The following is a 24,211-nucleotide window of genomic DNA, read 5'->3' on the forward strand; positions in this document are numbered from 1 at the left end:
TAAGCTAACTGATATTGTCCAAAGAGGGGAGTAATGAGGGAAGGTTTGGACAGATAAGAGAGATACCTACATCCTTTGTGTTTATCGAGCCATCAAGTATTCATCCAGGTCATCATTCGTTTGCCCCACCCTGAGTTATGTCCTCTAAGGGACACAAAAAGAAGCTTGAAACACTTGCTGTCCTCAGGGAGCTTGCAGTCTAACTAGAGAGAGAGGATGAACAGGAAATAGGAAATACAGCAGCATGTAATGAAGTACTAAATTCTGTAGCACTACATCAACGTGGGAGCCGTCTTTATTCTGCAAGTTCCTCCGTAGTACTTCGCTCTGCCCAAAGTCAGTATTCAGCAAATGCTGCTGCTGCCTGACTACAGGCACCCATGACACAACCCAATTGGTGTTTGCAAAGCGGCTTCCTGGCCTTCTTGCTGCTCCCTGCACGGGAATCTTTGGACGTCATCCCTTTTTGCTGGTTGCCTGGACTGTTCTACCTCCCTATCCTACCTTCTGCAACAAGCCTGTCTAGGTGTCCCCCACTCATACACACCCTCTAAACAATGCCTTTGCTCTGCTTACCTTCCATTTACCTTTTATCTTTTGTTTGTACACAGTTATTTTCGTGTTATCTCTCCCAAGAGACTGTGAGCTTCTTGAGGTCAGGGGCTCAGTTTTGAGTTTGGTTATTTTTTTTTTGCCTTTTTTTTTGTATCCTCAGTGCTTAGCACAGTGTAAGTGTTTAATTAATGCTTATTACTTATTTCCTGACAATTCTTTGAGAAAACAGTAAAAATATATTATTATACCCATTTTATAGATAAAGAGAGGCTCAGAGAAACTAAGTGACTTGCCTAAAGTCATGTAGCCAGCAGGTATTAGAACCAGAATTCAAACCCAGGTTTCTTGACTCCTCTTTCCACTTCATGAGGTCGTTTCTCCATGATTAGTGGAGGCAGGACTACACATCTCTGGGACAAAATAATGACTCCTTCCTACTCTCCTTAAGCTTCTTAATCCACCATCTTATTCTGCCCAGACCTACCTATGGGATGTGAAGAGGGCTGGAAAAGATGCTGTGTTTGAAGGGACGAGGATCAGGCTAGGGCTAAGGCCCAGGACACGGCATCCCCAAGCCTACCCCCTGGTACATACCTACCAGTGGCCACACCTTTGGAATAACACTGGTGTCCAGTACACGTCAGTCTTGGAGGTAAAAAATGTGAAGGGGGGAAAAGAAGGGGACCTAGTAACAGAGGACATTCGATCTGGTTCAACTTCCAACCTCCACAACCCAGGAAACTAGGCACAGAATGGGAGGTTAAGGCACAGATGCAGAGAACCATGGACCTTCAGCAACCTGGGTTAACTCAGTAAGGGAATGGGCATTTTGTACCTTCACCTGACACACAGAAATGTACACCAACCCACATTCACCCTGGCCCTGGCCTCCAGGAGTCTGTCTCACCAACTCCTAAAAGCCCTAGCATGTCAGAACTTGTTGGAGTTTCTCTCTCTTGCCCCCGCGTAGCTGGTCATTGGCCTGGCTCAGCTCTGCATGCTCATGGGTACGTGCTCCTCTCCTCCCCCACTCTGGGTTCAGAGACTAGGATTTGGAGTGCCTTTGGAAGCCACAGGGTGGGTGGGCAGGAAAGCAGGACCCAGAGGTCACCAGGGTTAGGGTTAGGTCTGGCCCTGCCTGTCCTTCTCCCCACAGGAATGTCTGCCTGCAGAAGCTCTATTCCGGGGCCCTCCCCCATCCCCAGTCCAACCCTCTGACCTAGAGCCCACCAACACATTTGGTGGAAGATGACATAGGGGAATTGGAGAGAGGAGAGGACAGGGCAGAGGCAGGTCAGGGTAGCTGTGAAATGATCCCAGGACAGCTGGAGTGCACATATGCACACACACACACACAGACATACACACACACACACACACACACACACACACACACACACACACACACACCCCTCAACTGTTCTGGGGTTGTGTGCACCCACTTCTCTGGAAGAGAATGCACACACATATGCTTCTCTGCAGAGCGTGCATACATACATACACCAGATTCTGTATAACTCTTACATGTATACAAACACACACACACACATACATGTTCACACTGATCTTGAAGATAGAGCAGCATTCCCTACATGCACATGCCAGAGGATTTCCTTCTGTGGATGAGGAGGAAATGCCTCATTAGGACTGCTCACTACCACACATGTTATCCCAGATAGGAAAGGTTAGGGAGACAACCCATTTCCGAAGGGGGAAAACAGATGCCTGACTCCCAAGCCAGGTGCCCTGAGGTGTGTTTCTGGCCACCCTGAGCAAAACTTGTCTCCTGTCTTCTCACTCTTCTTTAGAATTCTGAACACTTTACAGGGATAAAGATCTTAAACAGATGGGAAAACTGAGGCCAAGAGGGAGGGAAGATCTAGTCTGCTAGTAATAAGCCCAAGAACTGCCCTCCCGCTGTGGCTCAGCTCAATCGAAATGCTTAATGGTCCTGGTGGGTCTTACTGTCCTCCAAGGCTTACCTGAGCTGATCGCTCCAACCCAGAGGGCAATGAGGCCTTGTTCTAATGGCCTGACTGATCAAGTGCATTCATTTCTCTCACATTTCTGGTACTGGGCAAGAAAGCAGTCACTGGCAGAGCCCTTGAAAAACCCTCCCTACCAGTTTAGTATTTATAGGCATCTTACTGGTTCCAATTCATGGAAATAGAATCATAGATTTGGAGTTGTTGAAAGGAATCTCAAAGTCATCTAGTCCATCCATACTCATTTTACAGATGAAGAAACTGAGAACAGCAGACTTTTAGAGACATGCCCAAGGTCACATAGGTTTTTTAAGTTAAATTTTATTTTTTGTTATTAACAAGTGCCTTATTTTCTCTCCCAATCCCCTCCCCTGGGGGAAAAGAAAAGAAAAGAAAAGAAAACCAACCCTTGTGGCAAATCGTCAAGAAAAAGAAATTTTTATATTGTCCATGTCTGAAAAAATGTGTGCTTCATTCTGAATATGGCATCTATCACCTCTTTATCAGGAAGTGAGTGGTCATACGGAGTATTACGTTTCAGAGTCGGGATTTGATTCCAGGTCCCCTGACTTCCAAATCTAGTTTTTTTCTGTTTCCTGTACCAAATTTGATCCTGCTAGGGCTTGTGCTTCGGAAATTGCATTTGCCCAGGGTCTCATAAGCCGTGTCTCAGAGGTAACCTGCAGACTGCATAGCATTCTGCACCTCGCCCCCTCCCCTCACACATACACATGGACATACTCTATCTCCCACCCCTCCTGCCCAGTTCCCTAGCTTTATCCCCAGCTGTGTGAGGTTACCTGAAACAAGGAGTGCCTTCCCTCTCCCAGGGCTCTGGATAAGGACCAGAGCCAGTCCTTGCTTGAGGCTTCCACCAAACAGCAGGAAGTCTGAAGTACTCACCTGGGTGTTTGGGGTGTTTGGGGTAGCCACTGAGAAGGGAGAGTCTGTGAGGGGTGGCAGGAGGATCAGAAGAGAGATAGAGGGGGCCAGGGGGCAGTGCTGAGCAGGGCAAAGAGAGAGCCCTGGAAAAGGACAGTCTGCTCCTTGCCCACCAACCACAGCCTGAGGCCAGGCGCGGCACAGGCCACACCTGAGTTACCTGCGAGTTCCTCAGGATCAGCTACAAAGATGTGTGCAGGGGTGGCCCACGTCCACAGCAGGCCAGGCGGCCCTGAATGAGGACTTTATTTGAATGGGACCACCCCAAATGGAACCCAGGAGTGGGAGAGTCCCTTTCATTCAGCCGGCTTGCCTACCTCGGGCCTCTCCATTTTGTCATGGGGAGGTTTCCTGTCTCTGGCTCCTATTCTGCGGAAGCCCCCATCCACCAGGGTTATAGGCTAGGCGGGCAGGCTGGAGTCTTGCCTCACCACAGAGACAGCAGGGAAAAGGAGGGGAGGGACTTGGGAGGAGGAGCTCCACCCTCGGGCAGATCCCAGCCCATGAAACAGAGTTGCAGACAGCAGCGGCTCTCAGATGGGAGCCGATCTCTGAGGCAGCAGGGAACCTGCGGGGTGCTGAGGACCGAGCCGGGAGCCACTCATTGACAGTCGGACATCTGGGCAGGGAGGCACCGGCCTGAGGATAGTCACCCCCAAACTCCCTGCCAGCTGTCTTTTTAAAGAGCTCTCTACGACCTCACTCACCTACCTGCTGCTGGAGTTTCCCAGAACCTGATTCAAGATGCTCAGGTTATGGGTGCTGGTCTCTCTGCCTCACAGACCCAAGTGAAGTGGACTTTCCAGGGTCTCTTCTCCCGCTCCACCCCACGAAGGAAAAGCTTCCCTTGGTATCTCCTCTCCTCCTTCCCAGTTCTTACCCCACCTGGGGTCCTTCGTGGGGTTGAGTATGCTGGTTTTCCTTCGGATCTCAAGCCCCATGCCCCAGGACTTCTGAGTCGATATCAGCCATGCGGCTGTTCACGTGTTTCCTGCAGCTTTTGGCTGGTCTGTCCCTGCCTGCTGCATCCCCCCAGGTAAGGATTCTCTCTTCCCCAAACCCAGCTCCCCCTTCCTCCCCATCCCCAACATCTGTCAGGCAGTGGGTTGGAGAATCCAGGAAGAGGCTGTGGGCAGAAATGAGCGGGCACCTCCATGGACACAGATACCTCTCCCCCATCCCTAAGAGAAAAGGATAACCATGGGCTCCAGGTACTTCCTAAAAGCTGGAACCCTCCTCACCTCCTGAATGAAGAACTCGGGTTAAGCCAACCCTCTAGAGGAAAACCAAGCCCAGTTAAGGTTTCTATCCCGGAAGGGGGTGGAGGGGGTGGGGGGGTGAGATTATAGGGAAACCACAGCAAAGGGAGGGAGGCTTCCTGTCTGGCCCCAGGGCCTTGGTGGTTTTGCTAAAAGCATCTCCCAGTTAATCCCAGGGCTGTGCTCTGGCCCTGTGGTCAGGGTCGAGGCCCTGGTGACTAGCCCAATGCCTTTGGGACCTCTGACCCAGCCAGGCTCTGGGGAAACAGAGAGATTGGAGGGGGCAGGGTCACCAGGGAGGTAGACTCCCTGGGTGGTTGGGGAATATACCAGATCCATGCCTGATTGCTCCAATTACTGCTGAGTGCAAGGGGGCCAACATGAACAAGAGGGATGTGGGAAAAAAAGGGGACATGAGTGCCTATTCCATGGCTTGGTCTTAGGTCAGAAGCCCCCAGGAAGAGTTTCAGGTAGTCTAAGGGGTCAATGCTCCCTCTTCTTGGATCTGACCTCACTCCCCCACGGTCAGTCCAGCTCCAAGGTCCCCGTCTGCTGGCAGCTGACCCAGAGGTCCTGAGTCCCTGGGCCAAGAGAAGCTCCCAAGTTCTTTTCCCAGGAGCTAGGGCATGTGGCTTAGGGGCTTGGCTCAGCTCCAGCCTGGGTAAAGACAGTCCTGCCAAAGGCAATAATGTCCCTTCCCACTGCCTAGGGAAGTCCTCTTTCCCACCCAGGTCTTTAATGCTGAAAGCAGGGGTGTTGGGTGGGTGGGATGGGGAGGGAAGAAGAGTGGGAGATGGGCCAGGAAAGTAAGGGGATCACTTCCCAGGCAGAGTGGGGGAGTGACTTGTATTTCCCTGGATGGTCCTGAGGGAGCCAGGCTGTTGAGTGGCCTTGTTATATAGCATTTCTACAGCTACCAGCACCAGTGGCCCCCTGCTCCCACCAGCTGATCTCCCTCCCCGCAGGGCTCTGGCACCTAGCCAAGCTGGGACATTAAAGGGGCCAAGGGGCTCGTGTGGGAGAGCACGGGAAGGGGGATGGGTAGGAGTACAAGCCGAGGGGGAAAGCAGCTACAAAGCGTAGAATGCTCGAGTTGGAAGAGGCCACTGAGATCATCTAGTCTCCGCCCCATATTTTTTTACAGGTCAGGAAACTGAGGCCCAGTGGGTTGAAGTGTTTTACCCAGGGTCTCACAGCTGGCCATAGCCAAGGCCTGAAAGATGGGGGAAGGGGGGAGAGATATGAGGTCATATACAAGTGAAAGGAGTTGGGAACGGAGAGGTTCACAGGTGTCTAGGTCCCAAACAACTCATGAGAAGGCCTTGTAAATAAATAGTTGACAAAGCCCCAGCACTCTTCATCGGGGGACTGTTTGCCTGACACTAACTTTCCCTTATTCCCATGCATTTCTTTCCTTACCAGCGGGATGTACCTCCTGAGAACAGCACAGCAGAAATAGAAGGTAAGCCGGCCGTGGGGACGAAGGCGAGTTAACCTTTTCCCTTCCAAACTTGTGCCCACCAAGACTTGTGTTCTGACTTCCCTCTAAATGCTTGTTGGTGTGAGAAATGGAAGTAAAAGCCAAAGTGGGTTTGACTTAAAAGAGTAAAAGGAAGAGAAACTGTCCAGGGGCCCTAAAATCCGTGAAACCTAAAGTTGTGGTAAAGCTGGAAACACTGATTTATTCCATTCCCCTCATTTTTACAGAGGAGGAAACTGAGGTTTGAAGAAGTTATAGATTGCTCAAGGTCATGTAGCTCGTTGGTAACAAACCGGAATTTACTTTTCCCAAGTTCTTGTCTAGAGCTTTTTCCACCACCCCCACACTGGGTCAGAGGTGGGCGCAGGAATGGGCCTTGGTATCAATAGAGCAAAAGACGAGGGGCAGGAGGAGACGGGTGTTCCCATTTCAGTGCTCTATCCTTGCCGACACACTTTGGGAATCTGACCAGAATTTCCCATTGATTACAAACAGACAGAGCCTTAGTAACACCCTCCCTCACTTGTGTGGAGAGAGAATCTTCAAAGCGCATGCAGGCATTTGCCAAGCACAGACATACGTGCAGAAAGTAGGCTGAGCAATGCCAGGCTCTTCACAGAAACGTGCTGAGTGTCCACACGCCACCGCTTTAACCCCTGTGTCACTGTCCCCTCCCACTCCCCAAAGCAGATATTACTGTGGGTGAGGGAGCATGTGCAAACAGGTACACGAGCACGCGTGCTGTTCCCCTCCAGGATAATATCCTGTCTCAGATCAGGAAACACCCTCTGCCTGCCGGCATCATCCCCTCCCTATCTTCCCTTCCCCTCCCTTCCCCAGACAGACTTACCTGCTCTGTGTTCTATGACCTTCTTGAACCCAACAGGGTGAGAGAAGTAACTAACCAAATCTTCTGAGTTAATGAGCACGTCAGGTGTGTCTGTCACTGACTTAGGCACTGTGGAGGTATGGGGAGGTGCCCAATATTCCTGCTTTTGAAATGCTCACAACCCAGTTCAGGACTCATCTGGGCAAAAACCTTCCTATAAAGGAAAACAGAGGCACCTCTGTAGTCCACATTATAAATAAGCAAGGTCTGATTCCTTATATTGAATCAGTGTGGCACTGTGGAATGGACCCTGGCTTTGGAGTCCAAAGACTTGGATGTGGATTCTACTTCTGACACGTAATATTCCTGTGATCTTAGACAAGCCACCAGTCTGTGTGGCCTCTGTTTCCTCATCTGTAAAATGAGAGGGTTGTATTAGATGTGCCTTCTAGTCCCAAATCTGTGGTCCCGTGACTGACAGTATTATAATCCCGGGACCATAAAGTCATTTGGAGAACCAAGATTCTGGACAAGTCAAGTACATCGTGCTTTGGGCCTGACCCAGCTTCCCCCTCTTGCCCACCTATGAAAAGAGAGAGTTGGAGGAATATGGTATTATCGGCGAGGAAAGGTTCCTAAGTCAAAACAAAAGATTTTGCAGGAAGATTTTCCAAATGTATCCACTCTTGTGGAAGGCTCTCTCCGTGTCAGGCCTGGGTTGGCACATCTCTTCACAGGGACACCTGCTGTGCTCTAGGCCAGAAGCCAGCAGCCCCACCCGGCCCCTCTCCCTTCCCTCCCGGCAGGCAACAACCATGAAAAGTTTTCTTTCAGGCACTGAACATTTCCCTTCTTGGGTCTCCGCCCAGCAGGGATGGGAAACTGGAGCCAGATGGGTTCAGCAGGAGGCTTTCGTGTAAAGGGGAAGAAAGATAGAAAATCCCTCTGGTAACACCAAGAAAATCCCTCGTGGGGGGGGGGGGTCCCTGGTCATTCTAAACCAGCCAGACACCAAGCAGGCCTGCCTGCATGACGCTGTCTGCTCTTCCTGCCTCCAAGAGTAGCCAGTAGTCTATGAGGAAGAGTCAAAGAGTGAGCCAGGAAGAGCTTCAAGAAACTCTAAAATGGAGAGAGAGAGAGAGACAGAGAGAGAGAGAGAGAGACAGAGAGAGAGTAGGAAAGAAAAGCACTCTACTGAGCTACTTCCCAGATTAGCAAAGGCAATGTACACAGGGCACTTTGCAAACCTCAGAGTAACGTATAACTGGGAACTATTATCGGATTGGGAATTCTTAAGTTTGTTAGTTGTGTTTTGTTCGGGGGTTGTTTATTTTTAATCATGGACTCCTCTGGCAGCCTGGGAAATCCCATAGACCCCTCCTCAGAATAATATTTTTAAGGGTGTAAAATCAAATATATAATATTACAAAGGAAACCAATTATATTTAAATGTAGTTGTCACAATTTTTTAAAAAAAGCAAAAACCCAAGTGCATGGAGTCTAGGTTAAGAAACCCTGTTATAGAGATAGTATATAGATATAGTACTATACATATATGTATAGTATGGTATAGTATAGTATAGTATGTACATAATACCATATAGATATAGTATAGCATCATGGAAAGATAGCCAGCCTTGAAGCCAGAAAGCCCTGAGTTCAAGTGCAACCTTTGACACACTGGCTGTGTGACCCTGGTAGGTAAGTCACTTAACTTCTTAGTATTCTAGACTACTTTCTGAAACCATATATTGCAGAGAAGATACATTGGTAGATGTTTCACTTGGGTGTGACCACCACTAATTAAATCATCAGTTCTGTCCCCATCCTTGTTATTATTGTTATTTACTACCACTTCTACTACTACTACTACTATTACTATTTAGGAAGGCCAGAGCAGGTCAGCGATATCTGTGTCTGCCCCACACCCCCTGACACCTTCGCTTTCCAAAATACATCTCCAGGGTCTCGAGGGAAGAATTGCTCTGTCTCTCTCCATGTTGCGTGAGGCTACATCTGAATGGTCCTGGTAAAATAGAGGACTGTGCATACCTCTTCCCAACCTCTGCCCTCTGAAGCTTCCTTGGCCTCTCACCTGGGGAAATCAGGCCTTACAGGAGCTGCTGAAACCGCGTTTACACCAAAAGAGAGGAAAAGGGAAATCATTGTCTCTTTCTGCTGCCAAGACAAGTCATTTTTGCTTGACCTGGCTGCTCCCCTCTGACTGTGGCCAGATAAAAAGCTGTCGCTAGCTTGAAGTGAACTGGAGGAGGGGGTTGGGGACAGTTCAGAATGCTCCTTTTTTGATTGTAGGGGTCACTTTTAGAAGAAACGCTGCCCAAAGACGTCATCTATCTTGCTTTAGCCACTGTATCTTTTTTTTTTTAGTATTATTTATATTTTCAGTCCAAAGAGATTAAATGGTCAGAGTAACATCAATATGCCATGAGGGCTTCAGACTAAACATGTAGCTCATGAAATGAAAATGTTAAGTGCTAACCCCTTTCTCTGTGCTGCCCTTCCTCTCCATCAAAGCTCTAATAGGTTTTTGGATCATGTAAAGGGACCCCAGCTCCCTCCCCTTGGTCAGAGCAGATCCTTGTCCCACCCTTACCTACCCTCACCTTTCCTGACGCTGAGAGCCTTGGGCCTTTGGAAAGTTCTGGAGAAGTTCACAGAAGGCAGAGCCAGGGTTAGCCAGTCTCCCCTCCTCTCTCTATCTGACCCTCAGTTTAGCCCTGGAGTGTGACTGACACCCAGATAAGCATCAGTGTATTGGCCTGCAGAGGCTGTCTAGGCCACGTGGACAGCTGTGGCCTGGGTATTTTCCACAGACTCTCCTCCTTTCCCAATGGCCTCTGCTTGGACCAAGGTTTATTTTTCCTCAGGGATTACCTCAAGACCCATGCCATCATCTACTCGGTGGAATGGACTCTGGCCCCTTCCATTGTCTCAGAATAGCAAGCAAGCAAAGGGGAGGTGTTGGCTGGGTGGGGGCAGGGACAGAGAAGGGAAACTTCAGCAGGAGGTGAGGCATTAGGGACTCAGAGTGACCCAGCGCTAGTCCTCTGTCCACCAGCACTGCAGGGGGATGTCCAAAGTGGGCATGGCCACCATTGGGCACGATGGGTCAAACGCTTGTTTCCCTCCTGGCATTCCCAAGATGAATCTGGTCCTAATTCCTAGAATATCACAGAATTTAAAAACCATAGAGGTCATCTAATCTAGGGATTCTTGATCTTTTTGTGTGTCATGCACTTTTCTGGCAATCCGGTGAAGCCTATGGACTCTTTCTCAGAATGATATTGTGTTGCCTACATTAATAATATTTTTTGGACTCAGGGTCACACAGCTAGTAAGTGTCTGAGGCCGGATTTGAATTCAGGTCCTCCTGATTCCAGGGCCAATGCTGTATGTACTGCACCACCTAGCTGCCCCTGCCTACATTAATAATTGAAGGAAATGCTAAATTTCAGTTAAAGGTTAATATAAATATAAATATAAATATCATATATATATATATATACATACATACATATAGATATTTTTTCCATCCGAGTTCCGAGACTCACTGAAATCTATCTTTAGATCCCTTGGGGGCTTGTGGACCCCCAAATTAAGAACCCCTGATCTAGGTCAATCCCTTCATTTTACAGAGGAGGAAAGTCAGGTCTAGAGAGATTCAATGACTTGTCCATTTGGGTAATGGCAGAACCGAGCCTAGAAGTCAGATTTACTGACTCTCAATTGAGAGGGAGTTCTTCCTACTATACCATATTGAACCATTTTGTTTTCTGGTTGGGTCTAGGTTTCCCCCACAAGGAAGAATTTCTTTTTGGGGGTGTTGTAGATCATTTCAGAGGCAACTGGGTGGTTCTAGATCACTGGAGATTTTCAGTGGTTCTTCACTGCAGAGCAGGCAAGCCTAGAGTCCCAAGGCTGATTATTCATTTTACAAACATGGGAGAGGATGTAGACAAAATATAAAACTTCATGCCAACCCCCGAAGAGCTTATGAGCTAGAGAACTTACAAGTATAGGGCTGGAAGGGGGCTTAAAGTCTGGTCCAACCCCCTTGTTGTACTTATTGGGAAACTGAGGCTGAGATAGCTGAGACAAGAACTGGGAACCCAATTAAAGACAAAAAGTGTACCTATGTAGGGTAGCATACATGGGGATCCTCTTCCCTGTGAAGAGTCAGCATGATACAAGAAAAAAAAATACTGATTCTGCAATCTGAAGAGTTGAGTTCTGATTCTGCTTCTGACACTTGCTACCTTTATGACCTTGAGCAAGTCACATAACTTTCTCTGGCCTCAGTTTTCTCATCTGTAAGATGAGAGGATTGAGTTAGGTGGCCTGTGAGGTCCCTTCTAGCTACAGATCTATTGGAGAATTATCAATTGGAGAATCAAGATTCTGGCCAAAGTACAACCTGCTTGGGCCTGACCTGTCTCCCCTCTTCCCCACACATGAAAAAGATATAACTTGCCCAGGGTCACCCACGTAGTAAGCAGAACTGATTCCAAATCCAGCAAACTTTAAACTATGCCATCATGCCTATCCTAAAGATGACATGTACTATCTCATAATGGCCACTATTGTTTCACGCACATGGGTGCCATGTTCTTAATAGACTATAAGCATTTTGGGAGCTGAGAGGAGAGTGTCCACTCACAGAGAGAGAGTTCACTGGGTTGAGAATTCAGGGAAGGTTTAACGGAGGAGATGGAAGCTGAACTGGATGATGGTATAGATTATATAGAACATGGTGTGTTTGTGTGAGAGTGAGGGGAATAACCTGGGTAGACCGCGGAGTTTATGTTGGCTAGGGAGGAGAGGGCCAGACTCTGAAGGGCCTTGAAAGACAAACAAAGAAATTCAGACTTCATTCATTAGGACAGATGTTGAAGGTCTTTGAGCTGGCAAGTGATATGATGCTTAGAGGTCATGTCACTCAGCTCCCAACCTGCCAGGGAGACCTGAGACCTACTCTCTCAAGGTCTTCAGGACTAGGGAGTCCAATAGGCTTCTCTCAACTGAACACGGTTTATACCAGACCAGACTGAGGCTAGAAAATCCTCAGATTTCATTAGTCATTATTTTAAAAATAAATTTTATTGATGCTTTTTGTTTTTACATCAGTCATTTTTTATATACCCACACTCCAGGCAAATGAGCCCTTACTTGTAGTAAAGAAAAACATTTAAACAAAATCAACCCTGACAGTGACCACATTTGACAGTTAATGTTATACTCTATGTTTATAGTCACCTACCTCTCTGCCAAAAGGAGGAAGACGTTTACTTATCTCTCCTTCGGAGTGGGTATTAGTCATTGTAGCTACTCAGCATTCTAATTCATTTTGGTGTTCTTTCTGTTTACGTTATTGTAGCTGTGATGTATGCTGTTCCTATCCTTCTGCTTCCCTTGACTTGCTTTACCTCATTGGCTACGATGTATCCGGTATGTTCTAGTGAGGATTCTCTTTCAGGTGTGGATCTTAGATTTAGAGATGGAAGAGACTTCGTTTTACAGATGAGGAAACTGAAGCTCAGATAGGTTGAGTGACTTGGCCAGCCTCACACTGTAAGTTTGAACCTAGGTCTCTCTGGCTCTCAAACAACAGCACTTCATCCTTTACAACAGAGCTGTCAAACTCACAGCCAGATGGGGGCAGGAACCTCATTAAAATGTAATGAGCAAACATTTAATAAAATACAAATACAATATGACGTAGATAATGCTATTTTGTGGTTTTCTAAGTCAATATGGGCCCTGCAGGGACTCATTTCTACTTGAGTTTGATAGGCTGTTTCATACCCTACCGCTCCTGAGTTGGCTTAGATATCCTCTGACATCCTTTCCAACTTGGAAATCCCAAGATTCTGTGAAGTCTTCCCTTGTTTCTCAGGATTACTCGTTATCATCATTTCTTGCAGTGTAGTAATATTCCATTACATTCATTTGCCACAATTTTTTTAACTATTTCCCAATCAACGGGCACTCATTTGATTTTTAATTTTTCACTACCACAAAAAAAAAATTATTCAGCAGCCATTTGCCTTGTACTTTTTGAAAGGCTGTGTGGGGACATAAGCTTAGGACCCTGAACTTGAGATCAGGGTTTGAGTTCATTTTGGCCACTTAACAGGTATGTGGCCTCTAGGCAAGTCACAACTCCTCTAAGCCACAGCTTCCTTAGCTGTAAAATGGGGATAGTAAATCTGTACGTTACAGGGTTATTGAGAGGAACAACTGTGATAATGTATGCAAATATATGAGTTTTGTACTTATGTGGCGTTTTAAGGTTTTCAGTATTATGATGAGCTCTAAGTAGGTGGGAAGGATACAGGCTCATGCTTGTGGTACAGTATCTGATGTGAGAAAGGATAAAAGGTGAAGGGCTTTCAACCTCACACCCATCCTAGAGGAGCCCGGTAGAACTCAGGCTAAGAAAACAATTCAGCAACTCAGTTCAATACGATATCTTAATTGGGGATTGACTACGTGCCCAGCACCATGCTAGGGGCTGCTGAGACTAGGGAAGAAGACGTGGTTCCTACATTCTAAAATAACGTCTAAGGACATTTAAATACTATAGCAAAATAAATGACAAAAAAAAGTCTTTATAAACCCAGGCATACACTGCCTCATAGTGTATGCCATACAACAGGGTAGTGGACACATGCAGGACACAACTGTGATGTGACAAGGGACCACTATTGGAAAGGTACATGTACAGAGAACACATAATGCTGTGGGACCAGCAGTGCTCTCTGCTGATATGATCAAGGTTGCTGTTTTCTCTGTTGGAACTGCATCCTCTTTCTCTCAGTTCTCCTGGCCATGTTGCTTTCTGCTGGGCCTCTGCACTCTGATAACATCCTCTGGTCATTGGCTACTGTGCAGCCTCTGTCCCCATAGGAGGAGGGGTATGCCAGGTCTTTAGCTTGACAGTTCCAGGGGCCATTTTTTGCTCCTTTGTGCTTCAAATCCTAGCCAGTCAATGAGAAAAATCTTTAGATATTTTTGTCTGCCTCTTGAAGTTCTGTTCTTCTGCTACTGGTGTTTGGGATGAGTCAGTCTAAGCCTTATCTGAGTCAGGGTCTGAAATTCCTTTTAACTCCTATTATATTCCTTTGGCAGGAAATTGGGTGCCCTCAAAATCATCTCCATTCAGCAAAACTGCCAATCAGCTGGGATGAGGAAATTCCTTCCAAGCCCTTTTAATGCCCCTGCTTACCATGCATGTTGAGCCAGGCAGAGTTGGTAACTTTTCCCCTGCTTTCTACCAGCAGCCAAAATTGCTCTTCTCCCTCTATATGTTTATCTCGAAGTCAGTGTGGATGTAGTGCTCAGGGAACATTTCAAAGAAGAAATGTCAAGTGAGTTGGGCTTCATAGGATTCAATAGACATTTAGACGCAACAAATACTTATTAAGCATCTGCCATGTGCGAGGTACTGTGCATGGATGGGTCAGGCAACAAATAGGGAGCAATATGGTGAAAGAGTCTGTGAAGAAAACAGATAAGGACTGAGTGTGTCTAACCTACCCCATCCTTGACGTTGGTGCTTGTGAAGGGAGGAAGGTTCCCCACATTTCCTCTCCTCTAGATGTCAGACCCTACCCTTCTTTGTCCCCCTGTAGTGCTGCCCTTCCAGGAGGTATGGGGCCGAAGTTTCTGCCGCTCGCTGGAGAAGCTAGTGGATGTTTCAACAGAGTACCCAGGGGAAGTGGAGCACATGTTCAGCCCGTCCTGTGTCTCACTGAGGCGTTGCACTGGCTGCTGCGGAGATGAGAACCTCCACTGCGTTGCTGTGGAGACAACCAATGTCACCATGCAGGTACCCCCACTGCCCTACTTCTGGACCCTCTACCTACTCCCTGAGACTCCGACACTGTTTCTGAGGCCAGGATGCTCCGTCCCTGAGGTTCCCCTCTTTCCCCATCATCAGAACTTATCCAGTTTTTTGCCCCTCACTACCCACCCCAAACCAGTCTTTGATATTGAAATATTCAATAGTCATTTTATTAAATATTTACTATTTAAAAAAAAACAAGTTCTAGTTCTAGTTCAAGTTCTAGTGATTTGTACTTTATCATCCTTCCACACCCCCACATTTTGTATAGGGTAGGAACTGATGATGCTATTAGCTGGGGGAAAGTGGACAAATTCCCTCAGGCTGGTTCTGGTTTTCTATGTTAATGGGATCAGCTGGAAGAAACGTCTGGGACTGATGCAGCAGCTTGCTTCCTTGGCCCGGGTCTGCCATTATAGGTGCTGCTGCTTGTCTGGCACTCAGCAGGGGTATAGAGGGCAAAGGCTGGTAGGACTCAGGAGGCAGACTCTGTCTCTTCTTCCCAAGGAGGCAGAAGGAAATGCAGTGGGGAGAAGTTCTGTGTTGGGTGGAAGAGAGACGAGGTTCTTCCAGAGCAGGGGGTCCTTGACCCCTTTTTTTGTACCATGGGCCCCTTTTACAATCTGGTAAAGCCCACGGATCCCTTCTCAGAATAATTTTTGTTGCCTTCATTATTGAAGGAAAAGCAAAATTTCAGTTAGAAGTGAGTGGAAATCAATTTATTATTTTTCTCCCTTTCCAAGTTCATAGAATCCCCTGAAGTCTGTCCACAGACCTGAGGTTAAAGATCCACTGTTCTAGAGGGGAGATGGATGGGGAACTGTAGCGTTCCACCTTGCCCTTCAAATCTCATAACCAGCTTCTTTTTCACCTTTCCAGCTTCTGAAGATCAAGTCTGGGGAACAGCCATCCTACATGGAATTAGCATTCACTGAGCATGTGCGGTGTGAATGCAGGTATGGGATCCCTGCCTCTCACCACCCACATGGCACAGGCTGTGACCAGGGTCCTGGGCACTCTCGGGCCTGCTCTGGAGGCTACTAGCATTCCTACTGTCCTGCCCACCCACCCCACAACAGGGGATGGGAGCTGGGGTAGTAGAAAGAGTCACCAAATTCAAAGCCTGGTTCTGTCCCTACTTACTTACATGACCTTGGGCAAATCACTTAACCCTGCTGGGCCTCATTTTCCTCATCTGTAAAAAAACAAAAAGTAAGGGTAGGGTTGGCTTAAGTGATCTCTAGGAGGTCCTTTCCAAGTCCTAAAATCCAACTAAAGGCTTTGTGATTCTGGGAGATGTGGCCTAGTAGAAGCAGAGGGGACACCTACTGTCCCAGTGGGCCATTATTCACAGGGTATCACGGACGTAGCTCCACAGCCCAGATTCGAACTTCTCTGAGAGTTTGTCCTCAGGTTCCTAGACTCTCCTTTCTTGGAAAACAAGGCCCTTTGCTTAAAATGTAGTTATCTTCATTTGCTCTTGATCAGCAAATCAGTGGCTGAGACAGACGGATGGTCAGGTCTCCGCTGAGGCCTTCTGCATTTTGTTTCCTGGACTTTTGGAGACAGGGAAATAATTAACTCACCAAGAGGCACTCTGGCTGCAGCTGCATTTAATTTCCTACTCCTTTATCCATCTCTTCCCCCTACCCCACCCCCATCCTCCCCTTCTAGCCTTTGCCTGGAGAGGTAGAACCAACAGCTGGTTTACAGCTGCGTGGCAGAATGGGAAGAGGACTCCTGGGTCCCATCCAAAAAAGCAGGAAAGAGAAGTTGAAATAACTGCTAATCATGCAGGGCTTTACAAGTGCTGGGGTGCTCAGCCCTGGGGTTGCTGGGAGGAAGCTGTAGGCCTGGGAACCCTAGCCACCAAGCACAAACTACAGCCACTCACTGGGGACCTGATGGAGCTTAAGTTTTGGAGGCTGATCTTAGCTCTGGGGCAATTGTGCTTGGAAAATTGGAGCAGGTTCCATAGACTCTTGGTAGAATAAGAGGACAAGTCCATCAGAGTGCAGCCTGCCCTGCGAAGGGACTCTTTGTTAGGGCAAAGGGAAACACATGTGGTTTCTTTAAAGTTCCAGGCCATGGCCAAAACCTCCCCCTGAATCATAGGGCCCCTGGAACTCCCACCCAAGCTCAAGAGGCATAGAAAGAATGGCTCATTGTCCCTTCAGCCCAGGGGGTAGACCAGCGGACTTTATTGCTAGTACAAGGGGCCAGGAAAAGTTGACATCCTCGGGAATCAGGAACTCCTGAGAGCAAGAGAGGGTGCCAGTCCTCTTATCCTTGGGCTCTGGGGTAGAGGTAACCAAATACAACAGCTTGGGTACCCCTAAATTGTATAGCTATGGTTCACATCCAGCGTGGGGCCCCAAGTAACGATGGGGCCTTTGTCTCCGCCTCCCCGCTACACATTTCATTACCATTTCTCTGCTCACCATGCCAACTCAGACATGACCAGGCTTTGCCTCAGCTTTGATTAGAGTGAGTAGTAAATACTTTCCCCTAACCTTGTGGATATAGCCACTATACCCGGAGTCAGGAAGACCGGAATTCAAATCCTGCCTTACATCCTTTCTGGTTGTGCGAATGAGGGCAAATCATTTAACTTTTTTCAACCTCAGTCTCTGCAGTCATAAAATAGGGGTGATGATAACACCTACCTCACAGGGTGACCGGGAGGAATTAATGAGAACACATGTGATACACTTTGCAAATCTTAAAGCACTACATGAGAGCTGTCATTATTAGATTAGTTATTATTCCATCTTCTGGTGATACACCTCATGATTTTGGGGGGGGCAGTCTAGACCAAAGTTTCATTTACTGGTGGAGACAACCCACTGGTCAGGAAATTTCCTCTATCAATGTAGACAGGGAGTTTTTCTGTAACTTTTTAGAGGATTTCCTGGGGGTCCCATTAGGTTAAGTGATTTGCTAAGGGTTATATAGTCAGCAGGTATCAGAAGCAGGACTCGAACCCAGGTTACCCTGATTCCAAGGCCGCCTTTTTATCCCCTATGCCATGATTCCTTTCAGCCACATGATCTGGTCTTAATAATTTTCTCTGATATAGCCCTCTATCAATTTCAAAGTGCTACCAAATATATTAGTTCATGTTATCCTCACTACAGCCCTCTAAAGGGGTGTGTGTGAGTGTGAGGATTTTGGGGGGGTAACTTCTTATGATACCTATTCTAAAAAAGAAACCAAAGCAGTTAAGTGACCAGTCCACAAATCTCAGATCGCAGAGGTATTCCCTCTAATGACGAAGATAGCAACCCCATCCCTGCCTGATCATTCTTTGTTTGCTACACAGTGAGGTTAACAAAATGCTTTCCTCAAGCCACCGTAAGAGGTAGGTGGTGTGATTTTCATTCCCATTTTACAGATGAGGAAACAGAGGTTTAGCAAGGCTGATGCCAATCATCATGGAGCTAATATGTCGGAAGGAGAGGGGTCCAGTTTTCTGCCTCCTGCACCAATTTCCTTTCCCCTCAACCCCACGGCCTCCCTGACACACACAGAGCTGCAATATCATGTGTAACCCACGCTGAATTTCTCTTCGGAGACCCACCTCCTGAGGATTTAACACCAGGGCAGATTGACCTCCTGGAAGGCTTACCCTCCAAACATCTGCTCAAGCACGACCCCTGAAGCATCTTCTGGAGCACTTAAGAAGACCCTCACTCTTCTCCACTCTCACCTACAAACCAAACACCAGATTGACGTCATCACTTCCCCCTGAGCTTCGATGGCCTCTTGTCTCCTCTTAACAAGAGAAAACACAACAGGAGTACTTTGTTTTCCAGTTGGACAGCTGTGAGGCAGTCACCCCATGCCTGAGAGATGGAGGTCCTTGTGGTAACAGCTGACTGTTAATCCCGATTCTCATACGCTCCCTGACAATGGCTGGTATTCTGGCCTTCAAGATCTATATCCCTGGGTTTGATGTCCTCAGAAGGCTGTCCCAAAGAAATGGAGAGCTGGCCCTGGCCCCTAAGTGTTGCTGGTATAGACCAGGAGCTCATATTCAAAACAAGTTAATATCACTGATGACCTGCTATGAACTAGCTATTTTAAAGAGTCTCTGTTGTCCCTCTCCTTTTCCCAAGAGCTGAGACGCAGACACTTACCCAATCTTTTACGCATCCTTTTTATAAAAAACAAAGGAGTAGAAATAGAAGATGAGAAAGGTGTCAAAAAGGAAGGGAGATCGAGGAGTGAAGCCACTGACTGTGAACCAACAGAAATATTGGCACTCCCAGAACTTAATTTTTTAAATGTTTTATACTGATTTATTTTTTCACATGGCTATCATTTCTAATACCCCTTTCTCTAGTAGAACTTTCTCCCTACTCCTGTCCCCCTTTTTTGTGTGGATCTATGATTTCATTGGTGGAGATTGTGGAACATGGAAACTTCCTCCACAGTTACAAAAATCTTAATTGACTGGAGGCATTGAGAGGTAACTTATTCACATGATATATGTGTGTGTGTGTGGTGTGTGTGTGTGTGTGTGTAGGAGGACTTGAATTCAGGTCTTCCTGACTGCAAGGCCAGCCCCCTTTCCACTGAGTCATGCAGCCTCCAAGAACCCTATCTTTCTTGTAAAGGAAGAAAATATTTGGTAAAAACAACTGCCATAAAACCTACTCCCAGACTTCTTGTGCCTGGTGCCTTAGGGATTGGAGAAGCTGCTTTGATAGGGCAATCAGCCATCGACTGCTGGTTTGGAGAGCATTCTGCACTTTGCTGCGGGGAGAGGAAGGGGAAGGGCAGCATTTCCCCCTGAACTCCTTATCTGGGGACCCTGCTAAAAAGAGTGTTGGACTTGGGAAGAGACTGAATTTGAATTTCAACTCTGCCACTCACTAGCTAGCAATGAGAACCTGGTGGTCCCCTTCCCTGCTGTGAGTTTCAGTTTCCTCATCTGTAAAGTGAGAATAATGATACTTGTATAGCCTACCTCACAGGGCTGTTGTGAGGAAAGAGCTTTGTAAACCTTAAAGCATCATATAAATGTGAGTTCTAAGCATAATGATTGTTATCATTACCTCCATCCCCAACCCCAACCCCACTGGACTGGGCAGGGTAGAGCTAGTCATTCCCAGTCAGCCATCTGACTCCATTCCAGCTGTAGATCAATGATCCATCTGACTGTCTCTCTATCCCCTGACTCAAGCCCTGGGAATTAGGGTTTTCCCAGGCCACCTCTGTCCAATGAGCTCTGCCCCTCTCCCTAGAGGCCCTGGTGCCAATTACTGGCCCTGAGAATATGATCTCTCCCAACTCACCTTCGTCTCCTTCCCTTCTCTTCTCTACCCAGGCCTCGGAGAGAGAAGATGAAGCCAGAAAGGTGAGTGTCCTTGGTCTGGGATAAAAGTAAGCTGGGCTCCAGCTCAGGACAGCCCTTCCCCTTCTCCCCCAGCCCCATCCAAAGCTGATGTGTCCTGATCCTTTTGGTTTCTCACACAGGAGGAGACTCAAGGGTAGAGGGAAGAGGAAGAGAGAGAAGCAAAGACCCAGAGACTGTCATCAGTGAGTGTTGGGTGGGGAGGGGAAGACAAGGAGGCTGGGGGCTCTGCGGCTGGTGGGGGTGGAAGAGAGGAGCCAGAGACTAGAGAGAATCCTTTGGTGAGGGGGAGAAGAGTGGCTGGGCAGAAGGTACCCCACCTAGTTACCCTAGAGCCCATGTATTGAAACAGTCTGCCAAAATGCTAAGGAAATCAGCTGACCTTGGTCTTTATACCCTGTAGAACTTCTCTCTCCCTTTTACTCTCTGTGGACTGACCTCCTTCAGACTCAGAAGAGGCAGGAGAAGCCAGTGGTAAAGGGAAAGATTCCATAGTCCTTAATCCCTCATCCATTCAATCCTGGTGAAGTAGAAAGAACTCCGGATTTTGAGTCAGAGGGTCTAAGGTTGAAGCCCAGCTCTGCTACTCACATGTCAAATCACTTAACCTCCTTGGCCTCAGTCTCATCTATAGAATCAGTGGATTGGCCTCTGAGGTGCCTTCCAGCTCCACATCTACGATCCTCCAATCTCATACCCACAGTTTATACTTAGGGACATGGAAACATGGGGAGAAGTAACTAGTCCAAAGTTACACAATCAGTGACAGCCACGGTCTGGACTTAGATCTGGAAGTCCTAGATGGAAAGGGCCCCTTTGTTCTTTTTCATGACCCAAACAAGACACTAAAACGCAAGAGCTCAACTTTGGCCACCAGGCAACTAGAAACCCAGGAATCCTGCCTTTCAGGCCCCTTTATGAGAGAACACCCCCAGACTTCACCCCAGTTCTGCATTTTGTTTTGGGCAGGTGCGAAGATGCTGTTCCCCCAAGGTAACCCAGTGGACCCTGGAGAAAGCCCAGCTTATATTTATTGCCCCTTTCACAATCTCAATTACCTCCCTGACCACAGCCCTTCTATTTATTAGCCAAATGTAACCCCTGCTGAATGTCTACTTCTCCCTTGGCTGGGAGACCCACCCTCAGGACTTTGGTGCCTTAAGAAGAAATAGAGGAGCCTGCAGGAGGATCCGGAGTCGAGGTGTTGGGATGTACTTAAACACTGAACACTTCACTATGACTCAGAAGCAGTGGTGTGGGGGAAGGGTACCCTTCCTCCTCCCAGGAGTTTCCATGGAACCCTGGGGTGCAGAGGAGAAGAAGGAGTGGATGAACCCTCTCCCTCTACCACTCTTGTTTCTGAATGAAACAGGGACCTCTGGACCTTGGAGGGGAAAGCATCTGTTGTCTGCGGTCTAGGCAATGTTTTTTTGACAGAAAGGAAACAGTTACTTGTGCCCTATACAGAAAGGATCAGCTAGAGAGGTCTAGCCTATCCCGCTTTTCACAATGGAAGAGAGTAGGTAAGAAGGAACCTGGGAAGTGGCACCTAAACTGGGGTGTCTGGGAGGGGACAGCTACCTTTGCTTAGTGGAAGAGGAGAAAACCCTGGCCATCCAGGGTCTCAGAAGAGAATTTGCTGGAGCAATTAAGCCTTTTCTTAGCAAGTGCCCTCCCACCCTGGCAGCCACTCTGAATGGCAGAGAGCCAAGCCTGGGACAATTTCGAAGAACATTGGATACAATGCTCTGCAGGGGACCTCCTCTAGTCTCCTATTTCTCCCAGGACCTTGCAACCCTTTCCTCCAAACTGACTGCTAGAATTTATCTCCTGGCCTGGGATGTCACCTCCAAAGAGCCCCCATATGTCACTCTGACCCACTGGCAGTACCAATGGATACAAATGCCAAAAAGATGAAGGCAGAGACAGCCCTTAGCCCTGGGCACAATGGTCAAAATGTAGAAAAAATACTGAGGACTCCAAGGAAGACCCTGCTCCTAGGCTCTCTGGACAGGACATCCAGCCCACTGAGGAGCACTGTGCTATACCCAGGCCTTCTGTGAAATGGGTTGAGCAGGTTTCTTTTCAAGGGGGTTGGGTGGGAGGAGGCTGGGAACTTCCCGTGTGTCACACCAGTTCTTCCTGACCACCGTGCTCATCAGGCACAGGGAGACCAAAGAAAAGCCAGATTCTCTTAAATAAAGTATTTTAATCCAAAAAAAATTTATTTTTTTTTTGCCTGGGGAAATACGATTGCTTGCTAGGAAAGGATGATCTCAGTTAAGGCTGGGCAAATTCCTATGAATCTGGAATAAAAGGGCATACAATGCTAATCCCTATTTGAAAGCTGAGGAAACAGCAGGCACAGGGAGACCAAAGAAAAGCCAGATTCTCTTAAATAAAGTATTTTAATCCAAAAAAAATTTATTTTTTTTTTGCCTGGGGAAATACGATTGCTTGCTAGGAAAGGATGATCTCAGTTAAGGCTGGGCAAATTCCTATGAATCTGGAATAAAAGGGCATACAATGCTAATCCCTATTTGAAAGCTGAGGAAACAGCAGCACAGGATAAAGTGACATATGCCCAAGGTCAGACAGCTGGGGCCAGAGCTCAGATCTGCTGACCCCTGATCCTTATTCTTTTTCTGTTACTGGACTGTCTCCTCAGGCAGGTTACCCACTAAGGCAGAGGTTCCCAATGGGGTTCCACAGATAGATTTCGGGGAGTCCAAGAATTGGACAGAAAAAGGTTACATCTTTATTTTCATGAACCTCTAATTGAAATTTAGTATTTCCTTCAATCATGAATGTAGTCCCATCCAAAAAAAGGTCTTTGCCTTTACCAAGTTGCCACAACACAGTAACACAGTATTTTTATGTTCTGCTATGGGGGCATCTTGGGGTATCTTACCAGTCGCTTCCTGCATAGTTCTGGATTCTGCCCCAGAATCAAGAAATGAAGGTGGAGCTTCCTCTGTGACCTTTCCTTTCCAAGATGTTCTTGAACCTTGGGGGGACAAGGCTGCTGTTTAGGGGACCTCTAGTTAACCTTCACCCCAGTCACCACTCAACATCACACCACCAAATTCAGCAGCACCCTCCTGTTGTCATTCAGTAATGGGCTTTGCCCCCACCTCCAACCCCCGCACTCTTACCCTCAGACTGACTGGAGAGGGGCTGACCAGCACTGCTCCTCAGAGCCAACGCAGACCTTCACAATCCAACTGGGAACTCTGCCAGATTAGAGAGGATCCCCCGTTTGGGGCCCCCCAGAGGATTTGGAAGAGATGTCTCCATCGCGCTCTGGCTGGAATGTTTGGAAGGGGACAAGGGCAGTCGGGAACCTAACTGCTAGACTCCTCCTTTCCTGCCTTCTCCTTCCCCCCTCACCCCCCAAATCTTGCTTTCCTAGTTAATCCTATCTGCCTCTGGCCTCAGAAGAGACTCCCCACCTCTCTCTCAGCTTCAGGGAGGCTCCCACTGGAATGTTACTGTAACTTCCTGCCCAACCTTTTAAAAAGCGTCAATGTAGCAAAAAGAGCCCAGAATTGGTAGTCAAAAGAGCTGGGTTTCAGTCCCAGTTCCTTAGGCAAATCACTTAACCTTCGGACTTTCACTTTTCTGACTTATAAAATGAAAAGGATTGGGCGAGATGACCCCTAAGGTCCCTCATGGATGTAATCCCTATGATTCTTTCCCCTGTCCTCTGCTCTGGTTTTTGTTTTTGTTTTTGTGTTTTCAATCTAGGCCATTTAAGGCAAGGACTTCACTGGGGCTGGGAAAATGCGCATCTTAAAGATGGAATAGGCATGCGTGCCTGAGACGGTGTCAGCCTGAGGGGACCCAATTTGATGGCCTGACTGGGAAGGAGTGGATAAGGGAGGGAAAAGGTCATTCTTAGGCCTGAAGGAGTGAGTCAGCTACCATGGGTGTAGCAT

General features: G+C 47.6%; 1 protein-coding gene and 2 long non-coding RNA genes across 4 annotated transcripts; 1 reads left to right on the forward strand and 2 right to left on the reverse strand.

Moving 5' to 3' along the window:
• Positions 1 to 3,958: 3,958 nt before the first annotated feature.
• Positions 3,959 to 22,509, forward strand: PGF (placental growth factor). 2 transcript variants are annotated; one of them, XM_078151468.1, is made up of 7 exons: positions 3,959 to 4,518; positions 6,164 to 6,203; positions 14,703 to 14,899; positions 15,794 to 15,870; positions 20,247 to 20,276; positions 20,396 to 20,458; positions 21,362 to 22,509. In XM_078151468.1, the coding sequence occupies exons 1-7, from the start codon at positions 4,453 to 4,455 to the stop codon at positions 21,369 to 21,371; spliced, it is 483 nt and encodes a 160-aa protein (XP_078007594.1). In that variant the 5' UTR covers positions 3,959 to 4,452; the 3' UTR covers positions 21,372 to 22,509. The 2 variants fall into 2 exon arrangements, with proteins under 2 accessions (XP_078007594.1, XP_020841938.1); XM_020986279.2 differs by having other exon boundaries at positions 3,962 to 4,518; positions 21,243 to 22,507.
• On the reverse strand, positions 12,150 to 14,703 carry LOC144456353 (uncharacterized). Its single transcript, XR_013485444.1, has 2 exons — positions 14,297 to 14,703; positions 12,150 to 14,048 (listed from the first exon to the last, which is right to left on the reverse strand). It is a non-coding gene; the product is annotated as an uncharacterized LOC144456353 (long non-coding RNA).
• LOC110208322 (uncharacterized) lies at positions 15,041 to 23,796 on the reverse strand. Its single transcript, XR_013485443.1, has 3 exons — positions 23,429 to 23,796; positions 23,185 to 23,280; positions 15,041 to 16,109 (listed from the first exon to the last, which is right to left on the reverse strand). It is a non-coding gene; the product is annotated as an uncharacterized LOC110208322 (long non-coding RNA).
• Positions 23,797 to 24,211: the final 415 nt, after the last annotated feature.

The sequence above is a fragment of the Phascolarctos cinereus genome, unplaced genomic scaffold (assembly GCF_003287225.1).
Source record: "Phascolarctos cinereus isolate Bilbo 61053 unplaced genomic scaffold, phaCin_HiC Scaffold_3;HRSCAF=262, whole genome shotgun sequence".
Classification (NCBI taxonomy): domain Eukaryota; kingdom Metazoa; phylum Chordata; class Mammalia; order Diprotodontia; family Phascolarctidae; genus Phascolarctos; species Phascolarctos cinereus.

What these genes read in the sequence shown, in the direction of transcription:
- PGF (XM_020986279.2), top strand. Translation starts at nt 4,453, where the DNA reads ATGCGGCTGTTCACGTGTTTCCTGCAGCTTTTGGCTGGTCTGTCCCTG. An exon ending in TGCCTGCTGCATCCCCCCAG is followed by an intron (nt 4,519 to 6,163) that starts GTAAGGATTCTC and finishes TTTCCTTACCAG; the next exon opens with CGGGATGTACCTCCTGAGAA. An exon ending in GAGAAGATGAAGCCAGAAAG is followed by an intron (nt 20,277 to 20,395) that starts GTGAGTGTCCTT and finishes TTTCTCACACAG; the next exon opens with GAGGAGACTCAAGGGTAGAG.